Source organism: Salminus brasiliensis, chromosome 13 (genome assembly GCF_030463535.1).
Source record: "Salminus brasiliensis chromosome 13, fSalBra1.hap2, whole genome shotgun sequence".
NCBI lineage: Eukaryota > Metazoa > Chordata > Actinopteri > Characiformes > Bryconidae > Salminus > Salminus brasiliensis.
The window spans coordinates 38,615,885-38,630,022 of record NC_132890.1 but is presented as its reverse complement, the minus strand read 5'-3'; the positions used below and the strand labels follow the sequence as shown (position 1 = coordinate 38,630,022).

General features: G+C 46.0%; 2 protein-coding genes across 4 annotated transcripts; one reads left to right on the top strand and one right to left on the bottom strand.

The window, feature by feature from the left end:
• The first annotated feature begins 795 nt into the window (after positions 1 to 795).
• On the top strand, positions 796 to 6,615 carry lmo2 (LIM domain only 2 (rhombotin-like 1)). Of its 2 annotated transcripts, none has more exons than XM_072694789.1 (3): positions 796 to 1,059; positions 4,549 to 4,764; positions 5,215 to 6,615. In XM_072694789.1, exons 1-3 carry the CDS (start codon positions 1,019 to 1,021, stop codon positions 5,435 to 5,437), a joined length of 480 nt encoding a protein of 159 aa, XP_072550890.1. In that variant the 5' UTR covers positions 796 to 1,018; the 3' UTR covers positions 5,438 to 6,615. The 2 variants fall into 2 exon arrangements, with proteins under 2 accessions (XP_072550890.1, XP_072550889.1); XM_072694788.1 differs by having other exon boundaries at positions 968 to 1,159.
• Positions 6,616 to 7,332: 717 nt separating this feature from the next.
• tspan18b (tetraspanin 18b) lies at positions 7,333 to 13,462 on the bottom strand. Of its 2 annotated transcripts, XR_011980786.1 has the most exons (8): positions 13,375 to 13,462; positions 12,945 to 13,139; positions 11,133 to 11,207; positions 10,941 to 11,039; positions 10,355 to 10,531; positions 9,047 to 9,130; positions 7,898 to 8,190; positions 7,333 to 7,668 (listed from the first exon to the last, which is right to left on the bottom strand). XR_011980786.1 is itself a non-coding variant. In XM_072695238.1 (7 exons), the coding sequence occupies exons 2-7, from the start codon at positions 13,101 to 13,103 to the stop codon at positions 8,143 to 8,145; spliced, it is 642 nt and encodes a 213-aa protein (XP_072551339.1). In that variant the 5' UTR covers positions 13,104 to 13,139; positions 13,375 to 13,462; the 3' UTR covers positions 7,333 to 8,142. The 2 variants fall into 2 exon arrangements, 1 of the variants encoding a protein (XP_072551339.1); XM_072695238.1 differs by having other exon boundaries at positions 7,333 to 8,190.
• Positions 13,463 to 14,138: the final 676 nt, after the last annotated feature.

Below are 14,138 nucleotides of genomic sequence, written 5' to 3'. Positions count from 1 at the left end.
CGCTCTTATCCAGAGCGACTTACAAGGTAACTCATATTACAGAGGAGGGTCAGTGTAGTGTTAGGAGTCTTGCCCAAGGACTCTTATTGGTGTAGCACATTCCCCTGCACATTCGAACCCTGGTCTCCCACATGGTGTTGTTGTAACACAATGGTAGGTGGTGGTGTTATCTGTTGCCCCACAACTCTCACAGATCTGCCCTAATACCCAACAATACAGTTTAGGAGCCCTGCCGATCACAGCCCCTTACAATCATCAGAACGCTTCCTGTTCTGGAGATGTTCTGACCCAGGCATTGTCTAGAACATCTCAGTCTGGTTCTTGTCCATTTTCCTGCTTCATCACCTTCAAGACCTGACTGTTCACTCACTGCCCAATAGACACCCCCCCCCCGGACAGACAGGAGAGCCTGTAGCTGAAGATCAGAGGTGTTCTCCACTCCTCCGGGCTGTGAGTGGTGCTAATGTTCTGGCACAGCAGGCACTGGTTGTGAGGACCCTGTTCAGGCTGAGCGCGCAGGTCACGCCTCACCCAGCGAGGTCGTGCTGCCTGCTGCTGATCTTCGGTCTCCAGCCGCGCGCTATTTCCTCTTATTGTCGAGGGGTCGTGAGCAGGAAGTCGGAAACTGGGGCTGCGAGCTCGCGGGCTGGGCTCTTTAAAACCCGCTGCTCTGAGGAGAGGAGTCACGCGCGGCGAACCGCCTCTCAGCTCACAGCGTCCACAGGACCTCAGCCGAACCAGACACAGAACCGGCACAGCTCGGCTTTAGCCCGACTCACCGGAGCGAGCAGCGGGCAGGGAGGGAGGCGAGCAGCGGGCAGGGAGGGAGGCGAGCAGCGGGCAGGGAGGGAGGCGAGGGCCGGCGCGTTTCACACCGTGCCCGCGGAGAAGCAGCGCTCAGAGTAAGACAGGTGCGGCATCTGACCCTCACCCAGCCTGCCCCCCAGCCTGCCCCCCAGCCTGCCCCCTCGTAACAGCCGCTGCGCTGCGACCAGACTCCTGCCGCCCAGCTGTGAACATGGCCTCTACCATCGAGAGGAAGACGCTGGAGTCTAACGAGTGAGTAGACCGGAGGACACAGCACAGGTGCTCTGCCGAGTTCTGCTGCCCGTCGAGACGTGCTACTTAGCGCCAGTGCGCATGCGCTACCCACTATTATGTATGTAGTATTTGTGTTTCTCGTGATGATTCTGTGTACGATCTGAACCTACTGGGGTTATTCCAGGCTCCAGATATCCTGCCTGTGCTCCTGCTGGGAGCCTGTCACAATATCCTACCTGCTCTTTTATTCGGCCTGCTGGACCTTAGGGAGGCGAGTCCAGGTCCAAAAGTGGAAATCCGCCACAGGACACAGGTTCCGACTGTCCTTCTTGGGTTCGCCTCCTCTAGCTGTTTGGGTTACACTACCTCTAAAAGCACAGTATGGTAGCAGGCTTTGACAAGGTAGCACAATTCAGCGAAGCACCGGTGCTGGCTGTCTGAAACTGACCCCCTAAATATGTGTGATTTCTGCTCCTGCATGTACAGCGGTCAGCTGTGAGATAGCTGTGAAGCCTGGTTTATACACACAGACCCTCAGACAGGCCTGCAGAAGCAGATGTCCAGCCTCCGACCCAGTTTAAGGTTCTGTGCTGAACCGCAGTGAAGTGGGGGGGCAGCTGGGTGAGAGAGCCCCGGTTCATCATAACAGAATGCAGATATACACAGGGACTGAGGGATATCTGAATTATTAATATCCTTCAGTGTCTAAACTGTGTCGCGGGCACTGATTAAAAGGCCAGCCTGAGGGACCTGTTAATGTACTGTCTTGCAGTGGCGCCCCCTGTTGTTCCATCACTGTCCTCGAGTGGTAGGAAGACATGTAGTCTACAGTAAAACAGAACACACGGGGAGCAGCATACTGCTATTAGACTGTACTCCAACACCAAGACTGTAAAATAAATACCTCAGAAAGTTTCAGCATTAGAGGGGTTAATGTGCAGGGGTTAATGTGCAGGGGTTAATGTGCAGGGGTTAATGTGCAGGGGCTAATGTACAGGGGTTAATGTGCAGGGGTTAATGTGCAGGGGTTAATGTGCAGGGGTTAATGTACAGGGGTTAATGTACAGGGGTTAATGTACAGGGGTTAATGTGCAGGGGTTAATGTACAGGGGTTAATGTACAGGGGTTAATGTACAGGGGTTAATGTACAGGGGTTGATGTACAGGGGTTGATGTGCAGGGGTTAATGTACAGGGGTTAATGTACAGGGGTTAATGTACAGGGGTTAATGTGCAGGGGTTAATGTACAGGGGCTAATGTACAGGGGTTAATGTGCAGGGGTTAATGTACAGGGGTTAATGTACAGGGGTTAATGTACAGGGGTTGATGTACAGGGGTTGATGTGCAGGGGTTAATGTACAGGGGTTGATGTACAGGGGTTAATGTACAGGGGTTGATGTACAGGGGTTGATGTGCAGGGGCTAATGTACAGGGGCTAATGTACAGGGGCTAATGTACAGGGGTTAATGTACAGGGGTTAATGTGCAGGGGTTAATTAACAGGGGTTGATGTGCAGGGGTTAATGTACAGGGGTTATGTACAGGGGTTAATGTACAGGGGTTAATGTACAGGGGTTAATGTACAGTGGTTGATGTGCAGGGGTTAATGTACAGGGGTTATGTGCAGGGGTTAATGTGCAGGGGTTAATGTGCAGGGGTTAATGTACAGGGGCTAATGTACAGGGGCTAATGTACAGGGGTTAATGTGCAGGGGTTAATTAACAGGGGTTGATGTGCAGGGGTTAATGTACAGGGGTTATGTACAGGGGTTAATGTACAGGGGTTAATGTACAGGGGTTAATGTACAGTGGTTGATGTGCAGGGGTTAATGTACAGGGGTTATGTGCAGGGGTTAATGTGCAGGGGTTAATGTGCAGGGGTTAATGTACAGGGGCTAATGTACAGGGGCTAATGTACAGTGGTTGATGTGCAGGGGTTAATGTACAGGGGCTAATGTACAGGGGTTAATGTACAGTGGTTATGTACAGGGGTTAATGTGCAGGGGTTAATGTGCAGGGGTTAATGTACAGGGGTTAATGTACAGGGGTTGATGTGCAGGGGTTAATGTACAGTGGTTGATGTACAGGGGTTAATGTACAGGGGTTAATGTACAGGGGTTATGTGCAGGGGTTAATGTACAGGGGCTAATGTACAGTGGTTAATGTACAGGGGTTAATGTACAGGGGTTGATGTGCAGGGGTTAATGTACAGTGGTTATGTACAGGGGTTAATGTGCAGGGGTTAATGTGCAGGGGTTAATGTACAGGGGTTAATGTACAGGGGTTAATGTACAGGGGTTATGTGCAGGGGTTAATGTACAGGGGCTAATGTACAGTGGTTAATGTGCAGGGGTTAATGTACAGGGGTTAATGTACAGGGGTTATGTGCAGGGGTTAATGTACAGGGGTTAATGTACAGGGGTTAATGTACAGGGGTTGATGTGCAGGGGTTAATGTACAGTGGTTGATGTGCAGGGGTTAATGTACAGGGGTTAATGTGCAGGGGTTGATGTGCAGGGGTTGATGTGCAGGGGTTAATGTACAGGGGTTATGTGCAGGGGTTAATGTACAGGGGTTGATGTGCAGGGGTTGATGTACAGGGGTTGATGTGCAGGGGTTAATGTACAGGGGTTGATGTGCAGGGGTTGATGTACAGGGGTTATGTACAGTGGTTAATGTACAGGGGCTAATGTACAGGGGCTAATGTGCAGGGGCTAATGTGCAGTGGTTGATGTGCAGTGGTTGATGTGCAGTGGTTGATGTGCAGTGGTTGATGTCGATGTGACACCTTTTTTTGTTGGAATCTGGCCGTGATTTGGGACATTTTACCAGCATTGATTGAATGTTGGTTTGTGTTTCAACCAAACTGGATTAAACGTCTGGAGAATATCTCAGTCCAGCAAGGAGCAATCTTCAGCAGGGATCAGTACTGTTTCTTACATCATTTAAATACACCCCACAGTTTCTGGAGCCCTGTCACTTTAAAATCATTTAAAAATAACTTGTGGCATTAATATAGATTTAGTTTAATATAGATTATAATATAATGATCATATTAATAGAATATAATAAAATCACACATTTAAAGATTAAAGCATTTTATTTGGGTGTAACAGTAAAGACTTACTATATGATTGACTAAGAGGAATCAGTGGTTCAGGGTTCGACAGGAAGGTGCTGTTGCAGGGAAGGAGCCTTTGGGAAGCTCTTGCAGAATAATTCAGTTCAATTTGATTTTAGTTATTTAGGTTTTTCACAAAGAATGTCACAAAGCAGGGAATCAGGACGAACAAGAGGAAAATGTCAGTGAGGTGATGAAGTCCTGCAAGTAAACAGTCAGAAGCAGAGTCCTGCAGTGAGGTGAGGAGGAGTCAATGCGAGCCCCCAGAGCAGGACAGCGGGCAGGAAGAACACAGGACAGTCCTGTAGCAGGGGGTTTCGTGGTTTAATGGAAAATCAGTGTGAGGCTTTAAGGTAACTCAGGAATATTATATTTGGAATGATTTGCAGGGAGCCTGTGGACGAGGTCCTCCAGGTGCCTCCGTCGTTGCTGACGTGCGGTGGTTGTCACCAGAGCATCGGCGATCGCTTTTTCCTCAAGGCTATAGAGCAGTACTGGCATGAGGACTGTTTGAGCTGTGACCTCTGTGGCTGCCGGCTGGGGGAGGTTGGCCGGAGACTCTACTACAAACTGGGCAGGAAGCTGTGTCGCAGAGACTATCTCAGGTGAGTTCTCCAACTGATTATTCTCCATAAAACAAGCAAATTATTCAGATTTTTATTAAAGTCATCTATTCAGGTTTGATTTTCCTGCAAATGGAGGGAAGTACTGGCTGGATTATAATATCTGCATTATCTGGATCATAATAAAATATACACATTTTACCTAAATACATCACAGCATGATGATCTTTCACTGTCTGCTGCAGTAATATTTTCCTGACAAATTAGAATAAAATATGAAACAAAACATTCCCTGAAGGCTATGGTTGCTTCCACGTCACAGAGAGGGTAAAAAGGTTACTTAGTGAAGCTGGTTTGCAGTTTTCCTCCTGAATGCTGACCCTGTCTAACAGCGTCAGTTCACTGTAGATTCAGCCGGAGTGACCGTGTGAGGGCAGTGGAACCTCACCAACGTCTCACTTCACCTAAAATCTCTAAAACCTTCTTTTGCAGACTGTTTGGCCAGGACGGCCTCTGCGCTTCGTGTGAGAAGAGGATCCGGGCCTTTGAAATGACGATGCGAGTGCGCGACAAAGTGTACCACCTCGAGTGCTTCAAGTGTGCGGCGTGCCAGAAGCACTTCTGCGTTGGAGACCGCTACCTGCTCATCAACTCGGACATTGTGTGCGAGCAGGACATTTTTGAGTGGACCAAACTAAACGGCAACTTGGTGTAGTGTTTTTAAAGGTGTTAACGCCATGCCAGTGATCCCTTTACAGTCAGCTCATCAGTCAGCGCAGCTTGTGCTAAAGTTTCAGCACCCCTGGTCAAATTTGTAAGTGTAAATAAGTTCACATCCTTTACAGAGACACTTCTGTACAACAGCATAAATAAATACTCTTTATTTTTCTAATTTAGCAAAAAAGCAGCATCTGTGTAAAAGTAACGGCACATTAAACACAGTGCTTTTTTCATATTAAATTCAGTCGTTAAGATACTAATAGAAATTGTGCAGAAAAATAAATTTAAGTTTGTTTTCGGTAGTTTATTTAATTTAAGTCCATTTATTAACTTATTTTCACATTTTCAACTCAATGCGTCCTTGCCGCAGTGCCACCCAAACTTTTGCATTAGACTGTAGACTAAGAACATCTGGTGCACCAGCATGTAGGTAAAACTGCTTGAAAAACGTTTTTAGAGGATAGAATTCCAACTTTTTTGATGTATAAAAGCAATAAAAGCTGTTTTGCAGCCGTTTTGTCGATAGTCACGCAAGTAATATCAGAAAAAAATAAAAAAAGCTTTTTGTTTTGGAGACACAAAAATTTCCCCACAGCTGTATGAAAACATTTACAGTCCAGTTCTCAGGCCTTCCTACATGAGGTCGCTCTCCGCTGTTTCAGGGCGGTACTTGGAAAATTCCATTGACAGACCAGGGCATCAGTCTCTGATAGCAGAAGGTTGTACTGGAATCCATGGGAATGGCTTCAACCTGCTGGCCCGTGGCTCTGGGTTGTTTTTTAATGTGAGAACCCCTCGGTGCCTTGTAGGCGGTTCTGCTGCACTCTCTGCAAGGATGACTGCTTTCTTAGGATTTATTTTTAATAATAAATAAGAGAATCTGACTGAATTCTTACTAATTAGCACAGAACAGGAAGTGATGCGACAGCAAATACTTTTAATAACTGTGATGGCAAGAAATATTGGGACAGTATTTTTTATAGTTGATTTATAGTCGTATGTTCGATCAGTGTTGAAGCTGTTTCAGCTGTGTGATCAGACACTGGGTGGGACAGAACTGAAGTATCATTACTTTTGATGATGATCCTCACATGGTGATATTAAGTGTTTTCTTTAAACTTTTTGATGCAGAAAGTCAAAATGAATGCAGCCAATAAATGTGTAGAATAGAAATGTATGTATTTTTCTTCTCCAGCACACACACACACACACACACACACACACACAAATATGCACTAGAATGGTTGATCACAAGTCACACAATACTCAGTAAATAGAGCTGTGGTCACTCAGAAGCACACTAAACCGTGCAGGGCAGTTTCAGGGCTGGAGAACTCTGAGCTATAGCAGTGGTGTCTGAGAGCAGCTCCGGAGTTCAGAGCCGTGGAGCTAAAGTGCTGTAGCATCGTAATCCTGGTGTTGCAGCAATACACTCATTAGCTCTGTAGTACCATAGTCTAGATTTATGGGTAAAGCTGCCTAAATAAAACAGCAGTATATCAGAAAATACTTCCAGAAGAAGTACAGGTGATGTTGGCCTAAATCACTGTCTCACTGTATGAGGGTAAATAAATGATATTTGTTGACATTTTTTTTATTTGATGCACACTTTGATCTACACTTCTGGACCATTGAAGTAAATCATAACACAGAGCTAGACTGTAGGAAACACCCGAGAATAACAGAATTCATTCTCCAGAAAAACACATGCATGGGGAGGGAGGGTTGTGGGGAGTTCCTGGTATGCAAGGAAGGGCAACCAGTGTTGGGGGCATGTTTAGAGATAGGGGGGAGATCACCTCTGGCTGGATGAAGGAAACACTGTGAATTCAGGATGAGTCCTGTGATTTAGAACAGAACCAGTAGAGAATAATTATTTCTACCTTAAACTGCGTTGCAAAAGTGAAGAATTTATTTCACATTTTAGTACATAAATAACAAAAGATCACAATTTGAATAATTTCCAGAGCATTCCTTCTAGAAGCAGTTACACTCACCAAGACAATCAGAGCAGGACGTTTCCCTCTTACTTCATATTAGTCTCATTCACATCAGAAAAGTCTGCAGTATGATACAGAGCTCTAAACACACGTCATTTTGCTGATTATTAAAATTTTGAGACAAAAACACCCAAAATTAATTTATCATTTTTAGATTTTATACATACATAAAAACTCCAGCTTAAATCACAAACAAGCACCATAGCAATAATCAGCCGCTGCAGATCTACGTAGAAAGAGAAGAGCACAGACACAGACAGGCACATTCAGGAGCTTTACTTACTGGACCTGAATTTGTCCACAACATTAATATTAAAAGGTGTAAAATTACAATAATGTACAGAATTACAGTAACATGTTTCACAGGCTGTTCTGATGTATGGGGGCGGGGTTTAGGGTCAGAGTGACAGCTTCTCACAAAAACACAATTATCTATAAAAACATGTCAAAAATACCCTTCATCTTCATCTTCCTCAATTCAGGGTCCAACACCTGGCCCAAAGTACCTACACACACACACACACACACACGCACACCAGTGGCACACCCAGGGTCCACTGAATCACTGCTTTTTTATCTCGGTGGTGTGGTGTGGTGTTTGTCACTTATCACCTCAAATGTCCAGCAGTGCAGTGCAGCTCTCTGAGCGATTCACTCTGAGCGATTCACTTTATCCATCTTAAGAACCTCTGGCGTGCGCTTACTGGATTCCCTTAAATAAACACATCGCAAAGATCATCGCAAAGAGCTGTGAAGGGAACAGAGGCAAAGCAGTTAGATGAGCTCAGGGTTTTAAACAATGGAAAGATATTCAATAAAATAATGATCACAGCAAAGATCATTTTAGTTTAAGCTGTCCTGACAGAATGCAGATTTGCTGCCTGCAGTTTTTCGCCACTAGAGGGCAGCAGCTCTTAATAATTGCACAACCGACTGAATGAAGCTAAATGTATAAAGTTAAAATAGTGTCTAACCGCTCGTCCAGGAAAGTAGAATAAAACATTTCACTAAAAAAGAAAAAATATATATATATTTTAATATTTTTATGCAACAAACAGGTTTTGGGCAGTAGAGACGCTTGCATTACGTGTGAGTGCTGGCTGGTTACGGCCAGTTACCACAGAACAGCTCTGTTTGGTGGTAATCAGGGCCGGCAGTTAGCATTCTGACCAGCTAATGCTCTGTTAATGTTTAACTTCTTAAACATGAACATTATTACAATAAAAATAAAGATTTAATAAATCAGAGTATAATCACTTCAATCAGATTCAAATTCCTCTCTGATGTCGTCACTACAAATGAGGCCCTTTAATAAAGTCTTTTAACTGAAGCTTTAATAATCAGCCTGTGGTGCTGAAACACTGCTGCTGATCTGAGGAAACATGTTCTGTATCTCTCAGTCTGAAAATGATCAAACAGGAGCGTCCTCTAGTGTCTGATAAACCCGGAAGACGTTCTCAAGTGCTAATTCTGCTCTCTATAAGTTCTCAGTTATAAACCTTGTTTCTCAGTTTGCTGAGATTCGTCACATCTTTGCTTTGATTTTTTTTAAACCTATTATTGCATTACTGATACAGGGAGAGGAAGATCTGGAAAACATGTACCTCAATTGTAAGTACAACGATAGCCAGGGCACCAGCCACGTAAATGTACATCTCAAAGTAGTCCACGACTGATGAGTAACACCCCTGTCAATTGGAAAAAAAAACATTTTATATAAGAAATACATTTAGAGAATGTTTCTGTCTTTAAAGAAACGCTGTGTATCAGTTCTACCTTAAAATAACAGGATCATGCTGACGCTCCACTGGCTGTATCAGGGAGAACAGCGTCTCTAGCGTTGCTACTCCGGGCTCGGAGCGCTGCTAACTGCACTATGGAGCTCTGGTGAAGCGAGCAGGACGGCGCTCTGCAGAGCTGCTGTGTAACGCTGCGTAACCCATAGAGTCATATTAGTGTAAAATCCTGTAGTATTACTCTACTGCCTCAGCCCACATGCTGCTCTACCTTCTGGAGCTCTCAGCTTGTCCAGAAAAGCATGTGGACAGTCTGTCCTGTAGGGGTGGCTTAAAGCAGAATTTACTCGTCTTGACTGTAGGGGGAGCCCAGGAGCAGGAACCCCACTGTTCCACAGTGTTGCTTTAATTAGTGTATACATGTCCGGCAGTGAACCTTCACTCTTCCCTTCAATCACTTTGCCTCTCTCTGTTTCTTTGATGTACAGAAAGTTCAGTGTACTGCGAATAAATAAACAATAAATAAACAAACAATTTCCCTCCATTTCTGGAATCATTCCAAAGTGTAAATGGTTCTTTATGTGGATTGTAATGATCTTTAAGTGTTGAATAAAACCAGAGTCTGCGCAGTAGAGACCAGAGTAACAGTAAAGCAGTAAAAATGAACAGCTCAGTGAAAGTGCAGCTCGTGTAATCTGCTGTAGAATTGCAATCCTGGTGTTGCAGCGATACGGCCATTAGCTCTGTTGCTCTGATGGGCTTTCTCTTCTGTCCTCAAATGAAAGGTCCGTCTGGGTTTGTGTAGGTCAGTGTCCGAGTTGCGCTACCTTGTCAGTGCTGGCTAACTTAGCTAATGCTATGCTGTTTGAGTAGCGTCTTTCCGCAAAATGACCTAAGATGAGGTCACGACGACAGATGACATGGAGATGGAAAGCCGGTTCAGAGGAGGAAAATGAGATGGAAAATGGGAGGGGCTGTTTTGTCATTGAAACATATGAGGGATGGGCGGAGCTTCACATCATACTGCAACCAGCAGAGGCGCTAGACCTGCGGTTGCTTTACTTTTGGGAGATGGTGCGCTGTCCATGTTTTCTACACCCATTGGTTAAAACGTTCAGTTTAAGGATGGAGCTAAGCGGCCTGGACCTTAAATGGAGTGTGCTGTGAGCTTCTGACCTTGTTGTTGCGGTACAGCATGTTGCCGGAGAGGCACTCGTCCTTGTTGCTGAGGCTCACGTCTCCTAGGTGACTATTCTTACGGCAGCAAGCCTCTGGCACTACCTCGCTTGTGTGGAGGACTCGAAAGAGGCTCTCCTCAAAGTCCTCAGGACTATTCACACCACAGCAATCAAACTACAGCCAGAGAAATAGGGAGATATGGGAGAGAGAAGCTCAGAGGAAGATTATACAAACGACAAAAGGTAAAGGTGACAAATCCAGGTCCGGAAAGTATAAAACCCACAACTGCAGGAGGCTCATGCTGCAGCCACCTCTGACTACAGGCATTACAACTGTACATTACTCAAATGTTGCTTACATTACACATCTGGATCCATAGTTATTTATTTATTACTTAATTGATTTTAAATTATTGATTAACTAAGATGTGTAGGAACACCTACACATGAGACCCGTCCTCCATTACACGCCCTTTAAGACGCCCTCGTCAACTTTAACTCTTCACTAGGACATACATGGCACTTGCAGTCTTATGCAGAAGTACCCAATACTATAGTGTAAGAATATAAGAGGGGAAACGTACTGTTCTCATAATGGCATTCCATGTAGTGGTCAAGACATCAGAGCTGTTATAGCCTTGGTAGTGCTTCCTCAGTTCCTTTGTGAAGGACTCTTTGGTCAGCTGAGGGAGCAGACAGAAGGAGGTCACCGGTTAGGGGTCAGCTTACACATTACACCATGTTAACATCTGGAAGAATCTGAGAGTGACACTCACCTGCTCCCGAAAAATGAAGGCCAGAATAGCAGTAGCCAACTCAGCTAGGAATATCATGAGGATGAAGATAAAGAACTGGAGAGAGAGAGAGAGAGAGAGAGAGAGAGAGAGAGAGAGAGAGAGAGAGACAGAGAGAGAGACAGAGAGAGAGAGAGACAGAGAGAGAGAGAGACAGAGAGAGACAGAGAGAGAGAGAGAGACAGAGAGAGAGACAGAGAGAGAGACAGAGAGAGAGAGAGACAGAGAGAGAGAGAGACAGAGAGAGACAGAGAGAGAGAGAGAGACAGAGAGAGAGACAGAGAGAGAGACAGAGAGAGAGAGAGACAGAGAGAGACAGAGAGAGAGAGAGAGACAGAGAGAGAGACAGAGAGAGAGACAGACAGAGAGACAGAGAGAGAGACAGAGAGAGAGAGAGAGAGAGAGGGAGAGAGAGGGAGAGAGAGAGACAGAGAGAGAGAGAGACAGAGAGGGAGAGAGAAAGAGAGACAGAGAGACAGAGAGAAAGAGAGAGCGAGAGAGCGAGACAGAGAGAGAGACAGAAAGAGACAGAGAGACAGAGAGAGACAGAGAGAGAGAGAGAGAGAGAGAGAGACAGAGAGAGCGAGAGAGAGAGAGACAGAGAGAGAGATAGAGAGAGAGAGAGACAGAGACAGAGAGAGCGAGAGAGAGAGCGCGAGAGAGAGAGAGAGACAGAGACAGAGAGAGACAGAGAGAGAGACAGAGAGAGAGAGAGAGACAGAGAGCGAGAGAGAGAGAGAGACAGAGAGAGAGACAGAGAGAGCGACAGAGAGAGAGAGAGACAGAGAGAGAGAGACAGAGGGAGAGACAGAGAGAGAGACAGAGAGAGAGAGAGAGAGAGAGAGAGAGATTAAAAAAAGGAACAACAAACCACTCTGTTACATCTGTATCAAGTAGGGATGTCCTGTTCTGATCCAGTCATATTTTAACGGATCTGGTATTGGCTATTTTAATCCCAATCCGGAGTCTTTATTTAAACCATGGTGTTCAGAGCGCCACCCGGTGTCCTCAGTGTGCCATTAATAGACATTGTATCAGACAGGCTCTCATTAACTCTCACTGAAACACTGTGTTTTACTGGCGGGAGAACCGGAGAACCGCAGAACCGCTCACCTCTCTCTGTTCTTAAACCAGCACTGAAGAACCCGCTCAGAACTGAGTGGAGGCTAACGCTAACACACACACGCTATAGAGACCCCAATCACACACACAGCACACTCCCACTATAAACCAGTTACTACACACCAGTAGACCAACAACCACAGATACCAGTCCAGAGTGTGTACCACCACACACACACACACACACACACTCACAGATACCAGTCCAGAGTGTGTACCACCACACACACACACACACACACACACACACACACACACAGATACCAGTCCAGAGTGTGTACCACCACACACACACACACACACACACACACAACACACACAGATACCAGTCCAGAGTGTGTACCACCACACACACACACACACACACTCACAGATACCAGTCCAGAGTGTGTACCACCACACACACACACACACACACACTCACAGATACCAGTCCAGAGTGTGTACCACCACACACACACACACACACACACACACACACACACACACACACAGGAAGTGATTAGACTGGGAGCTGATCTTACTGAACCAATTAATCAGCAGCTCACCTTATCTAAACACAAAGATCTGATCAGTATCGGCAGACACTCGGATCGGATCGGGGGTAAAACAGGCAGGACATCCCTGGTCAAGACAATAAAGCTAGCCACAGCTCTCACTGATGACCACTCACAAAGAGGAGAAGACACTTGTTCTCCCTCAGGGCTCCACAGCAGCCCAGGAACCCCAGCAGGAAGAGCATGCCCCCCATAGCCAGTATGATGTAGACTCCAGTGAAGAGGAGGGGGTTGGCTGCCACTATCTCTCTGAAGTCTGTGGGGTCCACCAGCATCCATACCCCGACTCCGAGGAGAAACGAGCCTCCTAGCTGAGAAGAAAGGAGTACAGAGAAATGTTAATGACCTGCAGTCCAGATTCACAGCTTTCACAGAGGAGACCACTGTTCACTGCTTCCTCCTGACACCACAAAAAGCAACCAGTGAAACCAGCAGACTCGACAGAGAAGATACACTGTATGTCCAAATGTCTGTGGACATCCCTTCTAATGAATGCATTCCCCTACTTTAAGTTCACCCATTGCTGACACAGATGCACACACACACCTTGTCTAGTCCTGTAGAGTAGTACTGCCAATAGAATAGGACTCTCTGGAGCAGATCAACATCATGACCCTATTGGCTCCATGCTGCCTAATGCCAGGCGTGGGCTAGAGGGGTATAAAGCCCCCCAGCATTGAGCTGTGGAGCAGTGGAAGAACTGTGTTCTCTGGAATGATGGTGGTGGAGCTCCATCCAGTACTTTTGGGCTGAGTTGGGGATGACGAGGTGGGGTGATGATCATCGCTCTTGTCGCTGGCTGAGTCGTGCAAGAGCAGTTACAGAACTAAGGATTCTCAGCTCTGTAAAAAGAAAAGAATGTGGCTGTGCTTCTTCTGCTGCTTCCTGCAATTCTGTCAGAAATCTCCCCAACCCCCATACCCCCCACCTCCTCAAAACACACACACACACACACACAACAGATGAAAGCGTGGGTTGATGCCAGGCTGACGATAAAACAGCTGGAAGTGTGTGTGTGTGTGTCTGTATGAAGCCTCTTATCTCAAAAGACACACATGCACACACACTCTTGCATGCACACACACTCTCGCATGCACACACATATGAACCTTTCCCAGTCCCCCCCTCTCCCCCCTCTCCCCCTCTCCCGAGCCAGATTTGGAATTCTTTTCATAGATGGCATTAGCAATCTGTCAGCCTGTCAGGCTGAGGCCCATTCTGCAGACACCTACTGTAATCATAAATGGAGACTCGATAAGCAGCTTGAATACATCAGCGCGTGGTGGCCCGACCGACAACAGCAAAGTGTT

Excerpts from the sequence above, each read along its gene's own strand:
- lmo2 (XM_072694789.1), top strand. The coding sequence starts at position 1,019 with ATGGCCTCTACCATCGAGAGGAAGACGCTGGAGTCTAACGA. Across the intron at positions 1,060-4,548 it reads AAGACGCTGGAGTCTAACGA|GGAGCCTGTGGACGAGGTCC; the intron begins GTGAGTAGACCG and ends AATGATTTGCAG. Across the intron at positions 4,765-5,214 it reads TGTCGCAGAGACTATCTCAG|ACTGTTTGGCCAGGACGGCC; the intron begins GTGAGTTCTCCA and ends CTTCTTTTGCAG.
- tspan18b (XM_072695238.1), bottom strand. The coding sequence starts at position 13,103 with ATGCTGGTGGACCCCACAGACTTCAGAGAGATAGTGGCAGCCAACCCC. Across the intron at positions 11,208-12,944 it reads ACAAGTGTCTTCTCCTCTTT|TTCTTTATCTTCATCCTCAT; the intron begins GTGAGTGGTCAT and ends CTCTCTCTCCAG. Across the intron at positions 8,191-9,046 it reads TCGTTGTACTTACAATTGAG|CTCTTTGCGATGATCTTTGC; the intron begins GTACATGTTTTC and ends TTCCCTTCACAG.